The 24,073-nt window shown below is 35.0% G+C and overlaps 1 protein-coding gene across 1 annotated transcript in view; it reads right to left on the bottom strand.

The window, feature by feature from the left end:
- Positions 1–24,073, bottom strand: part of Impbeta11 (importin beta11) — a 257,037-nt gene that overhangs the window by 29,640 nt on the left and 203,324 nt on the right. The window contains exons 20-23 of the mRNA XM_090373121.1: positions 20,947–21,027; positions 10,815–10,910; positions 6,673–6,786; positions 6,325–6,446 (exon numbers count right to left, since the gene is read on the bottom strand). Coding sequence (XP_090229247.1) covers positions 6,325–6,446; positions 6,673–6,786; positions 10,815–10,910; positions 20,947–21,027 — 413 coding nt within the window. The remainder of the gene's footprint in view (positions 1–6,324; positions 6,447–6,672; positions 6,787–10,814; positions 10,911–20,946; positions 21,028–24,073) is intronic.

Raw genomic sequence — 24,073 nt, 5'->3', positions numbered from 1 at the left:
TTGTCATGTGGGAAGGTCTGAGTATCGGTTGGGATGCTGATTGGAGTGTTGGTCGCTTCACTGGTTTTAGTTTGATGGTGTATTAGTTTGAATTTTTTGAATAGTTAGCTAGAGAACTGCTTGGAGCTGATGTTGAATGAAAGTTTCGAGCATGAGATGCATATGAACGACTGGGCATGGTCAACATAACCTGTCTGAATGCCTCACAGGGTATGTGACTGTGTTCTATTTTATATTTTTGGATTTTCTTCCGTTTTCCTCATTTCACATGATTTTGAAAAGGATGGGTGACTTTCTTTACAGTTGGGGCAAACAGGACTTGAGGCTAAACAGTCTGCTTGTGTATGCTCCCTGAAACCACAAATCAGACAAATGGCATCACCTCTATGTGACTGTTGGGAGTGTCCATATTTTTGGCATTTAAAACAATGAATGGGGTTAGGGATATAAGGCCAAATTCAGCAGTTTATATAGCAAGCTTTTATTAAGGATGGCAAATCTGGGGTGCTGAAAGTTAAAATTATGGATCGAGTTGGAACGAGATTTCCATCTTTTTTGGTCATTATACATTTTGCACTAATTACTTTTTGATTGCTCAATTTCTGCACTAATTCCTCTTCAGATACTATAATCAGGTCCTACTCTGGGATAACACCTTTGGACAAATTTAGCGTATTGTGGGGAGTGATAGATACCAGCAGCCCAGCAAATGTTGTTGTTTGTAGCTGTTTCAATCAGGAGGTCTCCGGATTGCAGTTGTTTAACCATTTTTGGTGTTCCAGCAATGGATTCCAAATATCTTTGGATAAAAAATGGTGATAACTTTCCAACAGGCTGATTGGGGGGGGGGGGGAGAGAGAGAGAGAGAGAGAGAGGGAGAGAGAGAGAGAGAGAGAGAGTATCACCAGAAAGTTTGGCATCTCGTTGCACTGCACTTCTCTTCGGAGCCTTTTCAGTTGGTTCAAGTCCTCATCATTGGACTTGTCTGGCCTTCAGTTTGAAGGCTCTAGAGGTGGATAGTCATTTATATCCATGGTTACGCCTTTTAGCCCTGGAGGATAACAGGTTACCCCAGGTTACCTGCCCTGTCAGGGGGAAGCAGAATCGGTGCCACTTGGAGGCCAAGCGGTTGAAATGTTAGTTAAATTAGTAGAAATAGAAATACAGGAAAATGTTAAGAAAGGTGTATTTTCTTTCTGTGTTCTAACTTGTGGCTTTTCAAGTATAGAACTGTTTTTAAAGTAAGACTGTTGAAAGAAATGTAAAAACTTAAAATATAATTTCAATCACTTATCAAGAGCACTTTAGGAATCACAATAATATCGCTTGACCTCGAAATACGCTTGGCACCCGGGGCCGCACGACATTGGACTGCAGGTGAAATTTCACAATGCCACATTGGATGCAAAGAGTTAACCCAGTGGTTTTCAACAGGGGTGCCACATAATTTGGGTTAAAGTTACTTAAACTTATTTTTAAAAATTTATGTTCATTTCATTATAAAAAAGTATACAGTATCTTTTTAATTTTGTGGTGATCTATAATTGACATTTACTTAGTACCTCTATATAAAGAATAAAATTATTATATACTGTATATATATAATTTGTATTATGAAATGTAATTTTTATAATTATATTATTGTAATAACTATCATATAACATATATATTTTTAATATTTTACATACACAGAGAGAGAGAGAGAGAGAGAGAGAGAGAGAGAGAGAGAGAGAGAGAGAGAAAATCGGATCTAACAGACAGAAAATTGAGTAGGAGTGCCACAAAATAAAATAAATTACTTAGGGATGCCATTATTAAAAAAAGGTTTAAAACCACTGGGTTAACCTTTTGGCAGTTGCATAGAGAAGAAATCTACTCCAGTGTTATTTGAGACTTGCATGAAAAGAAATTGTGCCAGCTCCTCCATTCAAAAATATTTTAAGATTTGTATCTTGTATCAACCACAATGAAATAGTTTAGTCTGCAATTACAATGTAATTAAAAGTTATCAACCAAAACTGAAATATATTAAGAGCACTGCAGTTTTGGGTGGAAAACTATTTCACTACTGATGATATGGAAATTATTATTATTTTTTTTTTTAACAACTTTCTGCTATGAATTAACAGTTTACTTCTGATATTTATTATTATTTCTGACTAATGAAAAGAAAAATCAGCAAAAATCCCTGGACAGGCAGATTATAAGCTTCAAAATGCTGAAGTGTGTAAAAATTGGTCAGTGTATGAAGGCTATTGTTTTTCTTTTTTCTTTTCTTTTTTTTCTTTTTTTTTTATAAATTACTGTTTGTGTTATTCATGTGATATAAGTATTATGGAATTAGGCATGAAAAAAAAAAAAAAATCTTAATGAGAAATATTCAAAACCAGCTACACTACAAATGAGGAAGAAATCTACCCAGTATGCATATACAGTAGACTCAATTTTCCAGGACAGATGGTAAAAAACAAATCCCGGATATTCAATTTCTCAGTTAATCCAAAAATACAGAAGCCCCCGACATACATAAGAGATACGTTCCAGAACTTCTTACTTCGCCAAGTTTTACGTAACTCGGGAATGACTAATAACATATTGCTACTATATTATTATTGACAAATCTGAATTCAGCACGATACTTGATTATTAGTTTAATTTTCTGATCGAAATCTATCGCTTTCCTTTTCTTAGTAGATTTAGTAGTACCGTTGTCGCTTATTCTCTTAGTCAGCACCATGATAACGGTCAAAATGAATTTTCTGTAAATAACTTCATGGGGTTAAAGCGAAAACTCACTATTATATCACCTTGCATGAGCTCACATTTTACTAAAGCACATTTCTGGAGGTCACTACCAAAAAAACAATAGAAACAATTTGCACTTTCCATGTTATTGGACTTTTCTGTTCTTGCATCTAATTATAAACAGTAGTAAACTCATCTTATTGCATTTGCAAAAATACCGATAACTGCAATTCTGTGGATTTTTACGTTATTATGGTGAAATGTGTGTCCCCTTCACTGAAATCTTCAGTCATAAAAAAAAAAAAAAAAAAAACACCATAAATAAATTGTAAGAATCTTCTCTTTCCAATTTTTTTGCTTTTTACTCTGTATCTCACTTGCGCAATTTGTGTGCCGTGATCGTCATTATTGATTGCTTATTTTATGTTATTTTTTTTTTGTTTTAAATTTTACAATCCTAAAAAAAAAAAAAAAAAAAAAATTTGAGTGAAAAAAAATTTACGTCAGAAGTTGCATAAGTCGGGGACTAACTGTATCGAAAAATGTTCACAAACCTACGTAAAAAATATAGTGATAGATAAAAAAAATGAAAAATTGTACCACATACTACTCACGTGTCCAATACAATGCTTTCCTTTATTTTTTGCGATATCAATATTAAATCTAATAGCATCCCTTTATTCTTTACGATGTTGTGTATGGTTTGGTCACCAACATAATGATTCTTTAGAGATTTAACGGATGAACCGTTTTCAAACTTTTGAATAATTTCAAGTTTTTGTTTAACTGAAAGCGCAAGACTCCTTTGTGTTTACCCATTGTTTTTGCAATTTCTAAAAAAAAAAATTTTTTTTTACTATAAAAAAATTGACATCCTTGACAAATAATGAAACAAAATTTGTCCATCTGCGGTGCAATGGAACACAACAATCGAAGCGACACACTAAAACAAAACTAAACATTTGGTCTCTTTTTTTTTTTTTTTTTTTGAGCAGCAGGTGCGAAGACAGCGGGGGTTGCAAGATAATAGGTACATTAACCCCCCAATGACGACTTATAACGCCGCTTCTTGTTGCTTATTTACAATTTGCCGAACATCTGTTTATACCTATTCTAGTTATTACTTGAATTTTATGATTTTTTTAATCTGGAGTCTTGAAGTGTCGAGTCAATCCTATCCCGGTAAATCGAGAGTCTGCTGTATTATTAAACTTAACACATTCCACTGAGAGGTTATGCCAGAGAAATGGGTAGATTTAGTGAGAATACTGGAAACAATTCAAAGAAGAAGAGCTTATGCAACACCAACCAACCAAAGGGAGGGGGGGGGGGGAGAGAACCACTTCGTTTGCCCATTGATTCCAATAATATTTCCAAATTTTCCTTAAATCTATTCAAAATACCAACCTACACAATACCAGTTGGAAGTTTATTTCAACAATGATTAATCTCCAGCTGAATGCAAATTTCTGCACATCTATGCTACAACTCATCCTTTTTCAAATGTAATTGTATGCCCCCTCTCCACCATGTTTCATCTGAGAAAAGTAAAGGTGCTAACTAGCATTTAGTGTACTTAACTCTTATAAAGCTGTACACTACAATTAGGTAACTATGCAGATGCCTAGTTTCCTCAGCCTGCAATTTATAGAACTCCAGGCTTTTGTGGCAAGAATATCCTTTTGTGCCTCTAAATAATCTTCTTGCTCTCCTCTGCATCCTTTATAACAGATCAACATTCCAAAATGAGGTTTACAAACACAAACCTATATGCAGTATATTCCAGATATGGCCTAAAAATTGCCCTGTACAACAGGATGAATGATCCCATCTTTGTTCCCTGCTGGCAACGTTCCTGTATATCACTGAGTTTACAGAACTGCATGAGCTGTTCTAACATCTTGTTTGCACTGCTCAGTGAATTTCATATTGGACTGTACAATTACTCCTAGATCTGATATGAAATCTGAATGACATCGCAGAGGTAGTAACAAGTAAAAAAAAAAAAAAAAGAGGCACTGTCAGCTATGTATGGTTTTTTTTTTTTTATTACAGTAGTAGAAAACTGATGTTGATACAGCAAAACCTCTATCCATGTGAGGTATGTTGAACTATGTCAGGCCAAGGTTGTTTATAATCCGACATGACCAATAAGTCGAAGGGGTTTACAATTAATTATTCTGACAATGAATACAATCATTAATTGTATTTAGCAATCAAGTGGGCTCGAACCATAGTCCACTGAAATGCTTAGGTATTACTGCACTTTTGCATTGCAGTACCTTGCATTTTTTACAGTTAAACCTCAATTGCCATTAAGTGATGCATTTTGTTGAAACTATTCAACAGGTCCTAGTAAAATTAAAATCCGGTTACAAGTTGCTAACAGACAAAGCATTAGCTACTGAATGGTTTCAGCAAAGTTCACCACTAAATGTTCTTAATGTTAAGCTGTCTGAAGACTTCACAGATATGGCAATTGAATCATATTAAATTTCCAAATTACACAAATGATTATAGAGCCTAAACTTTTCTTATATGGGCACCTTTGTATTTATCTGGACCAACTAATGATGCTTACAGAAGTCCACTGTTAGGACACTTGGTTCTTTCATGCTCTTATTTTTAATTTTTGTAATGACGAACCTTCAGGAGGAAAGTGCACCTTTTTACCAAAGGAATTTGGAGTTGTGCCTTCTAAGTGCAAAATTTATCCCTTTTGACAAGTTCAGTTTATTTTAATTTCAGCTGCCTAAGACATTATAAGCCATATGATTAGGAGGTAACTTTTGTGTGTATACGTATGCATTTAAGCTGATTTACCTACCGAAAATGAAAATGATGTGTTATACAGACATATACCTTTAAAGTGTTACCATTCCAGGTTAAAGCCAAAGTGGGGGTAACTGCTGAGTGGATAAAGTCAGCAACAGAAAGGAAAACTGCATGAAATTATGAAGAGACAATGAACATTATGACAAGTATAAATTAATCTGAAATAAATCAGGAAGTGAGAAATTCTAAGGCAGACTATGAAAAGGCATTGGCAAAGAAGGTAAAGAGTAATAATAAGAGAATTTTTTGCTTATGTCAACACCAGAAAAAAAGAGGTTACATGTTTAGTGTAAAAAAAATAATAATAATAAATAAATAAAACAAGACTGTGAGATATCAGTAAATTCTGTCTTTAATTTCATGTGTTTTTCTGTCAGTTTGCCGTTTGTTGGATATTTCAGAATAAAAAAAACCAGGCAACAACTAACTCAACCACATTGTGAAGAAAGCAAGCCCATAAAAATTCCTCACATCATTGACAAGATTTGTGTTTAGGTTTCACATCTCAAAACATTTTATAAGAAAAAAAAAAAAAATTCAAGTAGGCATAGAAACTGAAGGATAAAAGATATGTGATGACTTTTCTCTTCCTATACAAACACTTATGAATGCATAAAAAATAAAGATATATTCATGGTTTGCAAAGCTATTAAACCTCCAAAACAATCTAAAAAATTGTAAAGTTCATTAAAATCTTTTCAGTAAAAATTCACCATTCTTCTGGGAAGGAAACTCAACACTTACCATGCATTTGAAGTAAGAAGTGATGCCAATGCTAAACCTAATAATTTCCTTCTTTCGATTGGATGAACCACTGGCATTTTGTCTAGCCATACCTCTAGTAGCCTGCCAAGAACAGTTTCTGTCTAAATTTCAAAATATAATTAATTATAATAATTTTAACACTGGTTATATGCATCTCATGAATTTTACAGTAATAGTTTTTCATTAGTTTTCTTAATTACATTTCAATAACTTTAGCAATTTAAATATATTAATCAGAACCAATAAGAATGATGGAACATTTGTAAACAAATTCAAAATGACCAGTCATGTTAAAATACAACTAATGAATACTTTTTTCCCACATACCTGTCCATTTTCTTGATTTGCTTTCTCCTGCAGCAAAACGGAAAAACAATGCTGACTATGAAGAACAACTCTGGACAACAATGAGAGGTACATAGACATAACCATTGGCAAATCCTAAAATTGAAAATCAAATTGATTATTTTAAGCAAATGACAAGGGTAGAAAATATTAAATAGCACGATTTTTTAAAATCAATTAAGATTTCCTGTGAAAATATTGAATAACAATTTTAAAAATTTATTAGATTTATGCAAGAATTAGCAAGGGGTTTGGACACTGCAAGTAGATTTCTTTTTCTGGTTTTGCTATTATATTAACACAGAAATGAACTAAATATTTTTAATAAATAATCATCACTGGATATTTTAATGGTTATTAATAAAACAGGGGACATTTCACTGACCTGATACCAAGAAATGAATAAATGCAACCAGCCTCCCAGGTTTTAATGGATCTGATGGAGCCTTCCCAGGCTCCATCAGATTTTAATCTTATGAGAAAATAAAAAAAGGGTAACCTGCAGCCATTATCAACCTACTGTAGGATGGAAGCCTCCTCAACAATTCATGTCGAGGGAAATGAACCATAATCTGCCACACTGGTCCAGTGCAGGTTAGATGAAAAAATAATCACTGGCTAATTAGATCTAATTTCCTTCTTTGTTTCTTTTTTATGTAAAACTTTCAGATTTTGGATTTTTGAGAATTCTGTAAAACCTATGGCATAGTCTTGTCATTCACTGTCCATTAGAAAAGAGATGATGGTCACTCAGGTTTGAAGATAAAAAAAAAAGTTCTTATCGATACTCTGGCACGAACACTCTGTCAGGAGTTTACAATTGAACTATAGGAAAACCCATGTTTTAGAAGGCAAATCTTGGGAAAAAATATTTTATTGAATATATTTGAAACAAATTCACAAGTGCTTATTAAACAAAATGTTGGGGTAAAATGAAGCTTTTTCATTGTATAACACTAGTAACGTGTCATAACTACTATCACACTCGTTATTACTGATGCCATGTCTGACCTATCATTTTCTTTGAAATGAGAGCATTTTCAAGACCACCAAGACTATTGCTGATTTCACAGTTCCTAAAAGACAAGACTGTGTTTTTCATTAAACTCCCACTAATTTTTTGCCCATTTGCAATCCAGGGAAACGGCTGGTTGCTTCATTTGTCCTATTAGTATCGAATCATGATTTGGCACTTCCATTCCTTTGGCCCTCTCTTCACACATGAATACCATAACATATATGTTAATTGAGATGTCCACTGGCTACAGTTGGATAAGGCCTCCTAGAATTACATTAATTTCATGCTTAATTCAACAACCATTCTTTTCGTTGGCTCTTTTATGCGTGATCTGTAATGGTCATATAACAATAGAGCTGCCTTTTTTGAAGGCCATCTTGATCACACTTTCTCTAGCCACAGCTGAAGATATCATTGCCATGCACCTAGCACACCTTCAAACCATAGGATGCAGGATAATTTTAGGTAACATTTTCTGGTAGGGAAGAATCTCAAAATATGATAATTGACAATAATTACCATACATTATGAAAATAATTGTTAATCATATTTAGCAGTCATGTAGGCTTGAATCACAATCCAATCAAATGCATGGGCACTACTGCACTCTCATGCTTGAATACTTGGCAACATCAGACCTATAAATTTTGTTTTTACATTCTGGCACAATCGATAGGTCAGAAGAGTTTACAGTTAATTATGACACTGAATACAATCATTACCCATATTTAACAGTCATGTGAGCTCTAACCACAGACCACTCAAACACGTGTACATCACTGCACTCTCGTACTTGACCACTCAACTACATCAAGTATCTAGGAAAAAAAAAAAAAAAAAAAGAACTCCTCCAGACTTTTTCATGTGAGGAATACTGAAAATTAAGTGTTCAGAAATAAGCTCCATGACAACATTTCATGTAATACTATAGCAAATGACATGGCTATGCCACAAGTTTCCCAGACTTTGGATTGTTATCCAAGACTCCAAATTTTGGATATACAAAGCAGACACTTTAGTATTACTATTAATTAGTAGTGGCAAATGATGCAAGAAAGCAAGCTTGCTAAAAAAAAAAAAACTTCCCATTTAACCTATTCATTCCCTACAATAGTTTGTCTAGTTCTTCCTTGAATTTATTTAAGCTATCGACCTCCACAGCAATAGATGGAAGTTTGTTCCAGTAATCAACCACCCGCTGGCTAAAAAAAAAAACTTCTGCATACCTATTCTGCAACCATCCTTCCTCAATTTGAATTTATGCCCCCTCATGTGCATAGTCTGAGCAAGAGGAAGAATCCCATCAGCACTGAGCTTGCTCAATCCATTCAAAGCCTTAAACATCTCAATCAGATCACTTTGCAGGTGCCTAGTCTCCAGATGCTGCAATTTGCAGAACTGAAGCCTTTCTCTTGGTACAGGCACTCATTTCTTCCTCTCATCAATCTCATTACTCTTCTCTGTACCCATTCCAGCAGCTCTACATACTTCCTAAAATAGAGTTTCAGACCTGTATGCAGTACTCAAGATGTGGCCTGACCACTGCCTTATAGAATGGAATAATCACCTCCTCATCCCTGCTAGCAAAATTTCTGTATACCATTGACAAAACCCCATGAGATGTCATGGCAGCCCACCTGCACTTCCAGGATTCCTTATGAACTGAAGCAATTTCACATAGTCTGAGACATATATAGTACATTTTCTATGTGCCATAAAATCTAAACTCTCATAATTCTGAAACGAAAAAATTATATATTTCTAAAGGGTGCTGTTGCTTCAACCATTGTAAATTACATATGATCACAAGACACTCTGCTGCAGGTTTTGAGGTAACATACTTCCTAACATCAATTAAACTCATGCTATGAAGTGATCAGAATGTTTACTAATAACTAATTTTGGTGATGCATGTTTCTCATTGGTTTCAACCTAATAAAAACAGAAAGCTATATTCATTTTCACTGAAACTGTACATCACGTAAATATTGGACATCTGTGTTTGTAAGATCTCACTGGATTTCATTAATGGCAATTTTTTTTCCAAAAAAAAAAAAAAAACAAAGTCAATCTTTTCTATTACAGAATACTCCTTTTAAAGAACATGTAAACAGTTCAGTATAATTCTATAAGTTTTTGGTTTAAGGTCTTTTCTACTGCAGTAGATCTTATTCTCAAGGTAACTCCATGGGGGAAAAAAATTCAGACACTGTTAAACTGAATGGATACAGAGTTGTCATACCTCATCAAGGTGCCTACACATTAAGAAACTGCTGCCTGAAGAAGTTTGTTTCAAGAATAGTGTGGCTGATCATTCCATCCTAAAACTATAGGGTAAATAGAAATTTACTGTCTTTTCCATTCAAAAATGAAGGTTTAAGGTTTCAGCATGTATAAATAACAATAAAGTAACACTGATTATTAACATTGGATTAATAAATCCAACTTTCTGTTGGATTTATTAATCCAACAGAAAGTTGGATTTCTGTTGGATTTATTAATCCATGCAGACCACTACTCTTCAAAGAAGTAGGGACCTACAACACAATGGTATAACAATGTATAGAGACGCTGATGGTCTAAACATAAAGTTGACGATTTTCTTTAGTCCAAACTTGATAGTTTTGTTTATAAAACCATCTAATGGGGAAACTTCATTATGCATACCACCACAATCTTTATTTTGTTGAAATATTTCAAAAATACCATTTTGAAGAATAGTAACATAAATAGGAAGTTCAAAATTCAATTAAACTAAAATATGGCTTTGTAGTAACAAAAAACAAAAAGACATTAATCCTCTGACTCAGAGGTCGGCAACCTTTTTTGAGTGAAGAGCCATTTTTGATCTAATTAAAAAAAAAAAAAAAAAAAAAAAGAGTTACATGTTCAAAGAGCCTCATGTGGCTCATGAGCCACGGGTTGCCGACCCCTGCTCTAAATCATGAACTAGTCATGCAACTGACACGAACTCTGATACAGTAAGATATGATACTTACTTAGTAGCTTTCATAAATAAAATTCATTGCATTCTAAGTTTTCAATAAGAAATACACAAATAAAACAACTACAGGCAGAGCTGTTACATGAAATTTGAAATATTTACCTCATCTTTTAGTACTGAAGATAAAACATGAAGAAGAATTGGCTGAAAGAGTTGAGGGCCCTCTTCAGGAAAAACTCTGAAAACGACTTCAACAAGCTAAATAAATAGATCCTAACTTTAACTATGTTTCTCAAAAAAATTATAATTAAAAATGATCAAAAGACTTTAATAATAATCCATTTAAAGCATTTTATTTATTCTTTACTTTATATATGTAACATATTCATCACTGTAACCATGGTGTGGGTGTGTGTGTGGGTGTGTGTGTGTACACATTAGTAGCCATGTAAATTTCTATTATTATATTTTTATTATTAAATTGATATTAGTTAAATTTTTATTATTATGTTAATGTTTCCTAAAGGCTTTGATAGCATAAATTGGAAGAAGTTGTTCAGAGTCATGAAAAACTTTGGCCTGGACTGGAGAGAAGGCGGCTTATCCTGCATCTGTACAAGACACAACGTACTGAAATAGATATTAATGGTACCATAAAGGAAGCAAGGATTAGGAGAGGTGTGAGGCAGGGTTGCTCTTTATACCTATACCTTTTCAACATGTTCATCGACGAATCCATAACAAAAATGAAGCAGGAAGCGAAGGGTATCAAGATTAATGGACAACAGATTCACTGCATCAGATTTGCAGATGACATAGCATTATTAGCTGACTCAGAGCAGGAGCTGTGTAAGATGTTGGAAAGGCTATCGTTAAGGCTACAAGATTCACATCTAAAGATAATTGCACAAAAGACTAAAATGCTTGTCACCAAGAATGATGAACAACCTCAAACAAACATCAAAATGGGGAACAACGAAGTGGAACAGTTTTGTTATTTGGGGAATTTCATTACCAGGACAACCGGTGCGCTACAGAGACCAGAAGAATCACCCTTGCCAAGCAAGCTTTCAGTAACAAACAAAATATTCTAACCAGCAGACACATCGACAGGGAGACCAGGAAAAAGTTTGCTAAGACATTCGTTTGGAGTGTGCTGCTGTATGGAAGTGAAACCTGGACATTATGCAAGAAAGATATCAAGAAACTGGAGGCATTGGAGATGTGGTTCTGTAGGAGGATGTTGAGGATTAGCTGGACCGAACGACGATCCAATGAATCTGTCTTGAACGAGATGCAAGAAAAGCGGCAGCTACTCATGACGGCGGCAAAAAGACAATTAAATTTTTAGGACACACCCTAAGACATAACAAATTTTTATGAATATCTCAGAAGGAAAAATATTAGGAAAGAAAGGGGATGACCAAGGAAAAAAATTTTGGAAAACCTAATGAGGAAAATTAACTTTAGAGGATATGAGGATATGAAACATTCAGCAGTAGACAGAGATGTATGGTTGCAGCGACAAGGCGAAGCCTTTAGAGTTTGATGATGAATGTTTCCTAGGGGACTTTGATCCCTGCTTGCTGCACTTGCTTCTTTTGATAAAATAAAATACTTACAGAAGCTTTCGACTCTATGTGCATCTTTTCCTCAGCTATGAATATATAAATACGTTATTATATCTATACAAGGTGTTTCAAAAATATTGGTACAAACGTTTAGGGGAGGTAGGTAACATCTAAAGGAATGTTAATCGCATAGGAACCCATAACCGGAAATGTCACCGTAAGTCGGTACACGGCGCTGTTCATCAGTTCGCGAGAGGGAAAATTTCTGGTTTACTCATTCAAGCAGTAGTCGCCCCACGAAGAGCATGCATCGATATACGAACTGTGAGCTGGCAGACATACACCTAGTGTATGGATTAGCAGAGGGCAATGGACGAGCCGCGCAACGAATTTATGGAGAACGCTTCCCAGACAGACATGTACAGGACCACCGTTTGTTTGCACATGTGCATTAAAATTTGTGCGATTATGGGTCATTTAGAGGTAACAGGAGTAGTGCGGGTGGACCACGTTCGATGCGAACTCCCAGCCATGGAAGAAAGTGTGTTGAATGCCATACATAATAACCCTACTACCAGCACACGTGCCATTGCCTCTATCTTAGGAGTGTCTCGTTGCAGTGTACAGTGTGTCTGGCACGCCGATTCCTTACACCCCTTCCATCTCCAAAGGGTTCAGTTACTGCTCCCCCAAGATCATCCTGCATTTGTGGCTTTTGCGCAGTGGTTTCTCCAAAAAAGTGTTCAAGACTTGAATTTTCCAGCCTATGTTTTGTTCACGGATGAGGCTTATTTCACTCGGGAAGGCTTATTCAATCAGCACAATGATCATGTGTGGGCTCATGACAACCCACACGGTATGCGTCCCCATGTGGCAAAACGTCACTTCACAATAAATGTGTGGGCAGGTATGGTTGGTGACTGCTTAGTTAGCCCATACCTGTTACCATCCTGCATGAATTCCGCTAAATATCGGATCTTTCTTGAACAACTTCTACCAGGGTTACTTGACGATGTTCCAGCAAATGTGAGACGCAACATTTGGTTTCAACATGACGGGGCACCTGCCCATTATGGAAGGTGTGTTCGTGACCATTTGAACAGGCGTTTTGGGCGTCGATGGATTGGCCGTGGTAGACCCGTTGCCTGGCTCCCCACGCTCACCTGATTTCTCAAGCCTTGATTTCTTTCTGTGGGGGCCCTCAAATCTATCTTGTATTGCCTGTGGAGACGGAAATGGATCTCGTGGCAAGACTCATCTGCGCTGCTGCTACTGTCAAAGAAATTCCAGGTGTGTTCGACCGTGTCCACCAATCCATGCTGTATCGGTCTCATGCACGCATCACGTCTCATGGTGGAACCTCCGAGCATCTGTTGTAACATCATGAAATGCATCCATCTCGTACTCCATTGTTAATATTAATGGTTTGCCACTAATAAATAAATGTTTGCCAATCATTACTGTCTTGTATCATTTCTGCTTCTTGTGCCTCTGCTACTACTTTTCCGTGACGTTTCCGGTTATAGGTTCCTATGCGATTCGCATTCCTTTAGATGTTACCTACCTCCCCTAAATGTTTGTACCAATATTTTTGAGACACCCTGTATAATATCAGTGTAGATACACCATAGACAACTCTTAAAGAAAAACTACGACCGTAGCGTGAAAGGCATCATTTCATTTGTATCTCATATTGTGCTTATCCTTCACAATGAGTTACCATGTATATCACTATCTCGAATAGGTAATGCTTCACTAATAGAGAAGACTACTGTCACTTATTCTTGGTGGGCACCACCACCCAGACAGACAGCACCGTTTCAAAGCTAGTTGGCTTTTCTTCAGTGGGTGCCTTTCACACTACTTTAAGAGTTGTCTATGGCATATCTACACTGATATTATATAGATATAGAATCTTAAACTCTTAAAATATTATGCCTTGTTGCATTTAGTTTATTTAAGTTTATTTTAATTTACATATGGAAATCAAGAATGGTACCACGTGTGGTACCATTCTTGATTTCATGTTAGAATTCATTCTATTTCATTATTGAAGATATAATCTATTTCATTACAGATTTCATTCTTGAAGTCATGTTAGATAAACATAACGCGTGACCAAGCTTAAACAGAAGTTTGTTTTACCACAGTAAAACAAGCTTCTGTTACGTATTACCAGGTAACCCGAATCTGTCTTCTCCCATTGGTTGAATAAATATCACTAGGAGGAAAATTTTTAATGTATAGAAGGATACTGATAACAGAAATTGCAAAACCAACTAAAGTAAAAGACCAGTTATCTGACAAGTATGGGGAAGTACTGGTTTTGTGAATTTGCCAGTTAAATGAGCATGACTCTTACAGGTGCCTGCACTATACACAGAAATGTTGCAATGTCAAGTTAAATTTCTTAATCATACAAGCATATGCACTAGATTATTTCTTTTGGCTTAATTTTAAAAATAACACTTCTTATTACTGAAAGCTTATCAAGGATTGTGCTTTTAATCATAATTATTGAAAAGCCAGGTTCATACACTTTTATAAGTATATTACAAATTTCATGTTTTTCTAGTCTTTTGCAAATATCCAGTTTCTTCTTTAAGGTTAACATATCTACTTTTTTACCAACTTTCTGATCTCTTTTGTATATTGTAATGGATGGGTGGGTGGGTGGGTAACAGATAGATCAGATATATCTGATCAGGTAGATCAGTACCCATTGATTTATATCATCAGATATAAATACACTTTCCCAGTTAGCTGATACTTTAATGGAGTGGCTAAAGAGAGATGACTTCAACACCTCTAGTGGTTACTTTTCATATAAAGTAAACAGCAAACACAGTATTTTACAACTTTCTAAAAAAAATTTTTTCGAGTTAATTTTATAACATAAATAGTTACCTAGGTAAAAATTGTTTTTATTTAAATCATTTTTGTAATGTTTAATTACTTAATTTGGTCTCTTAGGTAAGTATGTGGTGTAACTGTCCTATTTTTTTTTTTTTTTTTTTAAAATATGTAATTCTTAAAATATGCCAGTTGCAACTTTCCGGATGTATTTAGACACATGCACTTAGAAAAAGTCACAGAAATTGACTGCAGGTCATATGAATTTTCTCTCATGAACAATGTCCAAGTTAAAACTCCTTTATAAACAATTAATACTCTTGTTGGCCCACCCCACTTCTGGTATGGAATGTATAAAATTCTCAAAATAATTGTTGCCTAGTTCATGGTAAGATACATGAATAATGATTTCTTGCAGTGTTATCTTACTCAGCAGATTTTTTTGTAGGAATTTTCTGTCCTGTAACGTGCCAATAGTTTCCTGTCCGTGATAAGCATCAGACAGTACAGAAAAGGTAAATGATGCAAGAAAGCAGATAGCACACTTTTTCTGTGTCTATTAAAAAAAAAAAAAAAAAAAAAAATATTATATGGAGAAGTTCAACCAATTTCTCACACAATATTTCTCAGTTTCATTTTTACAACCATTACTAATCATACAGCTCAAAATATACAAGCTGTATGGTAAAATAAGTGCCATATTGGTTACTATATGCAATTGTGCATACCTTCTAAATAGAGAATATCCATATTTTGGGATATTATTTCCTGTGTAATTTGCTTATAATCCATACAAAAAGGTGACAGTTTTTTTTTTTTTTTTTCTCTCAATACTGTCACTAGTCCGTGAACTTTTTAACACAGTGCAGATTGCTCTCACAAATTACAGATAAGTTGGTCATGTAGCATTTGCAGGAGCTGATTAAAATGTCTGGAAATGTGTGTTTGATTATAGTTGTGTAATTTTACCTTGAAATTAAATCTGTGGATTTTTTTTGAGCATATAAATAAGTCCCTGGAAAAGATTAAACATGGAAGCTGCTTGAAAGAAAACAACACCATGCAACTACACAATAAAAAAATAAAGCATAACACAAAAAAAAAAAAAAAAAAAAAAAAAACAATTTCTGAAAGTCAGAATTTTTCAATTCAAATGTGGAGGCATGCAATAAAATTCTTTATAAAATATCAAGTGTAAATACACCATAGTCTACCCATAAGTTTAACTACATAAGTAGTGTAATGGCATCGTTTGATTTTATCTCATATTGTGGCTATCTTCACTTCACGAAGGTAGTCGCATAAGGCAAGACATACACAATGAGATAAAATCAAATGATGCCGTTACACTACTTATGTAGTTAAACTTATGGGTAAACTATGGTGTATTTACACCAATATCATATAGTTAATTTCTACCCATAACATATTATGCCTTGTGCATTTAATCTTCAAAAATAAAATTCTTTATATCGTTCATCTTTTAACTTGGCTTAGCAAAGTATTACTGAAAATGACTGGAATGCTCCGGAAGCAGCTTCCATGTTTAATTTCTTCCATAAATAGTGAACTTAATTTATGCACATAAAAAATAATTTCATTTTAAGCAACCAAGGCAAAATTTCAAAAATTTGATCAGCCACACACACAACATTCTCTCTCTCTCTCAACCATTTATGTTTAGTTAAGTCATACTGGTCACTGGCCCATGTTAAGTGTTCAATGACCAGATTACGTAGCTATAATGTGCAAGAGCAGTTTGTACTAAGTTACAAAGTTTACTGAGGGCACTAAAAGAGAGAAATATCACCTTTTTGCATGGACCACAAATATTAAATAACAAACAATATCCCAAAATACAGATACTCTTTCTTTAGTAAGTAATGTATAATTATATGATACACACACACCCACTGATCTACATTATTATTATGGCAGCAATAGCAAAAATTTAATTTACCAAAGTGCATATTCATTGTTATTCTCTCATACTGAGAGTATGCATGTAGTGACTAGCACAGTTTATTTTCAGAAGTGTGAACAAGATAGATTGTGTGTGGGTGTACCCACACTGCAACTTAGAAATATGTTAATTCTCCAAGAATCTTCACATAATTTTTGGGAAAGTAAATAAAAACATTATATTTAAAGGTGATGTATGAGTGGAGGTTCAAAAGAAGATTTGTATTCATCCAGAAATAGCTGTGACAGAAAGATCAAATTTTTTTTGTTTGATACCTTGAAATCTCTATAATCATCAGCCATTTTCAATCCACTGCAGGATGAAGCCCTCTCCAGCAATTTTCCAGTTCCTTCTGTTTTGTGCAATGCCATCCATTTACTACTCACAAACTCATGAATTTCATCTGTCCATCTCCGTTGTCTTTCAGGTTTTCTTCTAGCTCCTCTTGGATACCATTCTGTTATTTTCTTAGTCCATCTGTCATCATGTCTTCGAGCTATGTGTCCTGCCCAAGACCATTTTAGTTCTTTAGTTTTGATAAGAATATCCTTTACTTGAGTTTGCTGCCTGATCCATGTGTTTCTCTTCTTATCTAACAGTCTGATTCCCAATATAATTCGTTCCATTCTTCGCTGTGTTGTTCTCAGCTTCTCTTTTCTTTTGGTGAGTGCCCAAGTTTCACTTCCATAAGTCATGGAAGGGAGTATACATTGGTTCATTATTTTACGTTTCAGACAAATTAGGATATTGCTCCTCAGCATGTGACTATATTTCCTGAGTGCTATCCATCCAAAATTTATTCTTCTCTTGACTTCCAGCCATTTATCATTATCACAGCCAATGACTTGTCCTAGATAAGTATATGACTCCATCTTTTCAATTACTGCTCCTTCAATCATTATATCCCTTTCTGTGGCATACTTGTTCATCATTACTTTTGTTTTGGTCATATTCATCTTTAGTCCAAAATCCTTACTAACTCTGCATAACTGATTAAGATTTTCCTCTAATTCTTTGGGATTGTGGCTTATGACCACAATGTCATCTGCAAATCGTAAATGGTTTAAGTACTCTCCATTCACATTGACTCCTTTCTGCGACCAGTCTAATCTTCTGAAAGCTTCCTCAAGAGCAGCTGTAAATAACTTCAGAGATATTGTGTCTCCTTAACGAACTCCTTTCTCAACTTTAAATTTCCTATAGAATATATTGCTATAGAAATCTCTATAGCAACCACACAAATTTTGGTTTCGATCTGACAATTCATTTTTGATGTGAAAACATCTTTTGCGCCACCTACTACATTTTTGGACTGAAGCAAAACCAATTGGTAATGAAAATGTCAGGTGAAAATGATGCTAATGCAGTCACTAATGTTGATTTGGTAGAGTAAGTAGCGGAGGTAAGCCTGATACTTACTCTACCGAATTTGTCATGAACTTTTACCAAATTTATCACAAAAATGTGAAAGGGAAATGACAAAGATGCAGTGGCTCAATTGCCACTGCATCTTTGTCATTTTCTTTGTCTTGGTTGCAGTCACAGAACTATAATGGTTCTGTGAAAGAAGCCTTGATTTGATTCCTCTGACACAAGGAACATTTATGAGTTTTTGACGTGAAAACATCTTTGGCGGCACCTACATTTTTGGACTGAAGCAAAAAACCAATTGGTAAAGAACATGTCAGATGGAAATGACGCCACTTCCTAAATGACATTAATGCAGCAGTCACTAATGTGAATTTGGTAGAGTAAGTAGTGGGCTCATGCCTACTACTTACTCGAACAAATCAATTTGCATTAGTGTCATTTAGGAAGTGAAGTAATTTGTGTCATTTCCATTTCACATTTTCAGCAAAGATGTTTTCACATAAAACATCTTTGGTGCATACAGGGTACACACGTACTTTTATTTTTTTTTTATTTGCAGCACTGAATGAAGTGCAGTGTCACAATAGGTAAAGTGGAATACAGATCAGCAATTTGGTTCCTCTTTCTGCAAGAGAAAACATCCAAAACAATCCATGAAGAAATGGTCGCTGTTTATGGAGAAGATTGCTCAGGTTACAGTGTTGTTGCACATTGGTATAAACAATTCAAATGTGGAAGAATCTCAGTGCTTGATGAAGAAATCCCACGATGCCCAGTAACTGCTGTAATGGAAGGGAGTGTTGCAAAAATTCAGGCATTAACCATGGAAGATCACTGTATAGCATCAAAGAACTAGCTGTTGAGGTCTAAACTAGTATAGGATCTGTCAAGAACATCATCTATCAACAGTTGCATGAGAGTAAAGTGTCTGCTAAGATGGGTTTCTAGACTTCTGACCTCTTACCAGAAGAAGGAAAGGGCACAATGTGCAAATGAAATGTTCAAATATGCCAGGAAAAACTGAAATATTGCCACATCCTGCTTATTTCTCTAACCTCAAAACCTTGAATTTCTTTCTCCTTCCTGCCCTGAAGTCCTTTCTTTGTGGAAAACAGTTTGCTGCTGATAAGGTGATTTCTGCTGCTGAGTCATGGTTTGAAGAACAGTCAGAGGACTTCTACAAAACTCTCCTTCAGAAGTGTATTGAGAGGTGGTAGAAATGTGTCATTTTGTTTGGTGACTATATTGAAAAAGTGTAATACATGATATTTGTGTCAACCTTCTCTCACAACTACTTCAGAGTGAATACAAATCTTTTTTGAACTGAATAATTTTGTAAACATATTTCAAATTATCCATACTAAAATGCATATAAAACTATAGTTTTTACTGTGAAACAAAATAAAAAATTTTAAATATATTCAACTTTGAATAATCTAATATTGAATTAATGATGATATACTGTGCAGCATTCAAAAATTCAGCTTTGTCTTATACAGAGGGTCAACAACATCCTTCTCCTTATTTGCAAAGACCCTAAGTATCACAGACAATAACCATGTGCTTTCCTACTCATCTGCACTGAATGGCAAATTTCATGTCTAACTGTACTGTAACAGTCTTTTTTTCCCTGACCCACAGTTAACCCTCTACCAGCTTATTTCCACATCTGAGACACAAAACCTTACATTTAGAAACATGAAACTTTAGTTGCCATTTTTGAGAACAATCTATAACCAATCCAGGTAATTTTGAAGCATTTTGGCCTGGTTCTGGTTGTTAAACATATATCCTACTTTTAAATCAGAAAACTGATGACTTCCCCAGCACTCCCTCAACCATGAATGAGGCCCAATACCAATCCCCAAGTAACTCCACTGGTCCACCCTGAAGAGTGCTCATTTATGATATCCTGTCTCCTATCTTTAGCAAGTCTCAATTCAAAGGATCTATCAGTAATCCCAATTTTTTTTCAGTTTATATAAAAGCCTTTCATGAGGAAACATCAGAGGTTTTACTAAAATTAAATAATGGCAAAAGGCATTCCTTGCATCCAACTGTTTTGACTTCATCACAACAATTAACTAGATGGATCAGGCAGGGTTTTTCCTTCATGAAAATAAAGCTGTTCTCCATTAAGGATACTATTACCAATGAGATGGTAATGTATCATATTGTTAACCAAATAGCCAAGATCTTAGCCACCATGAAATAAAATTCACTCATCTATAGTTTTCCTATTGCCTTTTGCAGCTCCTTTTCTAGATTAGGGCGACTAGATTTCTCTCAGAATGAAAATACTTGATTTCAATAATCTTTCATGATAGGGTAAACACACACACACACACAAAATTACTTGCTAGATGTGTTATTGTAATTGTTGATTAGTTAGGATCTAAATTCAACATGCCATATTTTTATAATAACAGAGAGGACTAATCATAAAGAATTATATCTCCAACAATTATAAAAAAAAATAAATGAATACATTTTTATACTGAGCGTGAAAATTAAAAGATGTTGAATTCTTACATACCCTCATTATCATGACCATTCCTTCAGGTTTCATATCTTCTATCAGAGTACAACAGCCATCAACAATATTTCTTCCGTAACTCTTTTCATAAAAAAAAAAAAAAGTAAGTTAATTATAATGTAATAAATATCTTCAGAAAAATTTATACAGTGTATAAATGATAGTAAATGGCTAAAAAAATCATGTATGTACACACAATGTGTTCTGTTTGCACAAAGAGAGATAAGAAACATGCTACAATCAAAAAATAAAAATGCTATCTCAGTACAAATAACTGGACCACTACTTTCTTTGATCTGAAAAAAAAAAAAAAAAAAAAAAAAAAAAAAAAAAGCTTGAAAACACCAAGATTTCACCGTGTCTTAGTGAAATTCCCTTCAATTACTTTACCTTTGATGCAGTAACCTCTAAGACAGAACATCTAGTAAATCCCACCAATTGTTAATAGCTGAGGTCAAATGAACTGGTGAGAATGCAGATAATTAGTTTTCCCTCTCTGAGTATTTTTCAAAATATTAAATTCTTACTCTAACAAAAAAAACTCTTCATTATACAGGGAAACTGTTTACTTAAAATACATAAATCACAAACAAATTATATATTTTACCAGTTTTTTAACAGAGTAATGAGGTTTCACACCAAATGGATTTGGAGTTTTTTGATAACTTTAACAATTTTCATAAACATCTGATAAAGATATTTAAAACTTAATTCTTTTCATTTTAATGTTAATTTTTATATTATCTATTATCATTTTAATTTATTCTGCAAGTTTTAAGGCAATTATTTTAAAATATTTGATGTTAATGTAATAATTCAGTTTGTTTCATGAATTTTATTATTATGCTTTTAACTTTGGGCATTACCTGTACACTGAAAGGACAGAATTCATGGGATACCTGGTTCCTGGGCAGCACCACGCTGTCACCCCTCTGCTAGTGGACAAACCCACCGCTTGGCAGGTATACAGGTAAATTGCATCACTGAATTCACGTAGATGGTAATTCGATGTAAGTATGGATAAACATAGTGAGTTTTGACTTTGAAAGATGGATGATAATGAGTGCACAACGCATGGGTCACTCTAACGCAGAGGTAGTACAGAAATTGCACTAACCCCGTTCAACAGTATCAAGAGTGTATCGGAAATATGCCATTCCTGGAATAACATCTCATCGCGGACAGCCTGTGGGTGGAGAAAGGTGGTAGATGAACGTAGCCGTCAACCTGTTTCAGCCAACCGGAGAGCGACAGTGGCACAAATCACCGCCGACTTCAACAAGGTAGGTACCAGAAATGTCTCCACCAAGACCATCAGGTGATCATTAGCTGCAATAGGTTATGGGAGCTGTCGACCCACCAGAGTCCTATTGTTAACACCATGACACAGGACTCTATGCCTCAAGTGGGCAAAAGAACATTGGCACCTTGGATGAGTGAAGACTGGTCTCCTGGTCCAATGAGTCACATTTCCAGTTATTTTGAGCAGACAGGAAGGTGCATACCTGGTGGAAACCGCATGAGGCTATGTACCTGTCATGTCAACAAGGAACTGTTCAGGCAGGTGGACGGTTGTTAATAGTCTGGGGGCGTGTTCAAGTGGCACACATTGGGACCTCTGGTACATCTAGAAGCATGGTCCAGGTTACATGTCCATCCTTGCAGACCATCTGCATTCCTTCATGGTCATTGTGCACCCACAGGACAATGGACTCTTCCAGCAGGACAATGTGCCTCCCCACAGAGCCATGGTGGCTAGAACACAGTTCGAAGAGCATTCCACAGATTTTTACCACCATGGAATGGCCCCCCTCATTCACCAGATATGAACCCTGTGGATGGGATGCTGTGGAAAGGTCCGTTCGAGCTTTGAATCCTCCACCCAGGAATGCAATGGAATTATGGACAGCAGTGCAGCAAGCATGGATGGATGGAAATACCTGTGGAACGCTTTTGTGAACTAGTGGACTCAATGCCTCACCATGTGACTGCCCTTAACCAGGCGGAAGGTGGGCCTACCTGCTATTAAGTAGGTATCCCATGATTTCTGTCAACTCTGTATGTTAAAGTAAACAAAAAAAATAAATAAATAAATTAAAAAAAAATTCACATCACTGGAAGATCTGTATTATCATCACACGAGAAGCTGTCAGAAATGGGAAACAAATTGACTTCCCTGATGCATTGAAATATTCCCAAATATAATGAAACCACCTTATATTTTTCTCTCATAATATGATTTCCTGCACTGAGTGCCACCTGTTTGTCTCCTGGGCAAAAAATGATAAATAATGTATAACATCCCTTTTTATATGTTCCTGCACAAAAAAATTCCTTATACAGTAATAATTTTTAATACCTTAACAATTATTTATCTTACTATTGTGGTTTTTGGTATTATGCAATGCCAACATATTTGGCACCAAGTTTTCAACACACAAAAACCACACAATATTATTAAAAATTGTTGGGTATTTATGGACAAGTTCCCCATGGAGCAAAGTACTGCACTATACTAATATTTATGTTACTGATGAAGCATAGTATATTTCCAATTGTAATTTGGAAATTGTAATATATTATGCTTAAAAACTATAAATCTACTCTGTAAATATATCAATAATGAAAATTAATGCATTGTTGAGCAATAGATGCTGAAGTAAGAATCAATACTTAACCCAATAAAAAGAAAATTGTTTATATTGCACGAAAAGAATTACCTGCAATAAAAACATAAGACAATGTCATTACCTTTAGATGGGAAATTTGGGATTTTATATTGTCAGATAGTGTAGAAAACCATTAGACATATGCATTCCATTCTTGAGAAAAAACCTGGTCATTTTTGAGAAAATTCTTGAGAAAAAACCAGGGAGTCTGCTGACGAGGCTACTAGTGACGGTCGTGTTCAAAGCCGCTAAGTGGATTTTTCTTATTTATTGATTTGAAATTATTGTTTTTCTAAAACTTTTGATTTAAATTTAGTAGTATAACATTATTTTGTGATTTTTTGATTAATTTGGTGTATTTATTCTTTACTCGGCCTTGTAAAAGTATCGGTAAGGGTTTCCACGTGTTCGTAACTACCGTTACCGTTAGTAACTTTCCCGCCATTGTGATACCGTAC

Source organism: Mastigoproctus giganteus, chromosome 5 (genome assembly GCF_048544385.1).
Source record: "Mastigoproctus giganteus isolate SK-2022 chromosome 5, ASM4854438v1, whole genome shotgun sequence".
Lineage (NCBI taxonomy): Eukaryota > Metazoa > Arthropoda > Arachnida > Uropygi > Thelyphonidae > Mastigoproctus > Mastigoproctus giganteus.
This window is presented reverse-complemented; position numbering and strand designations above follow the sequence as displayed.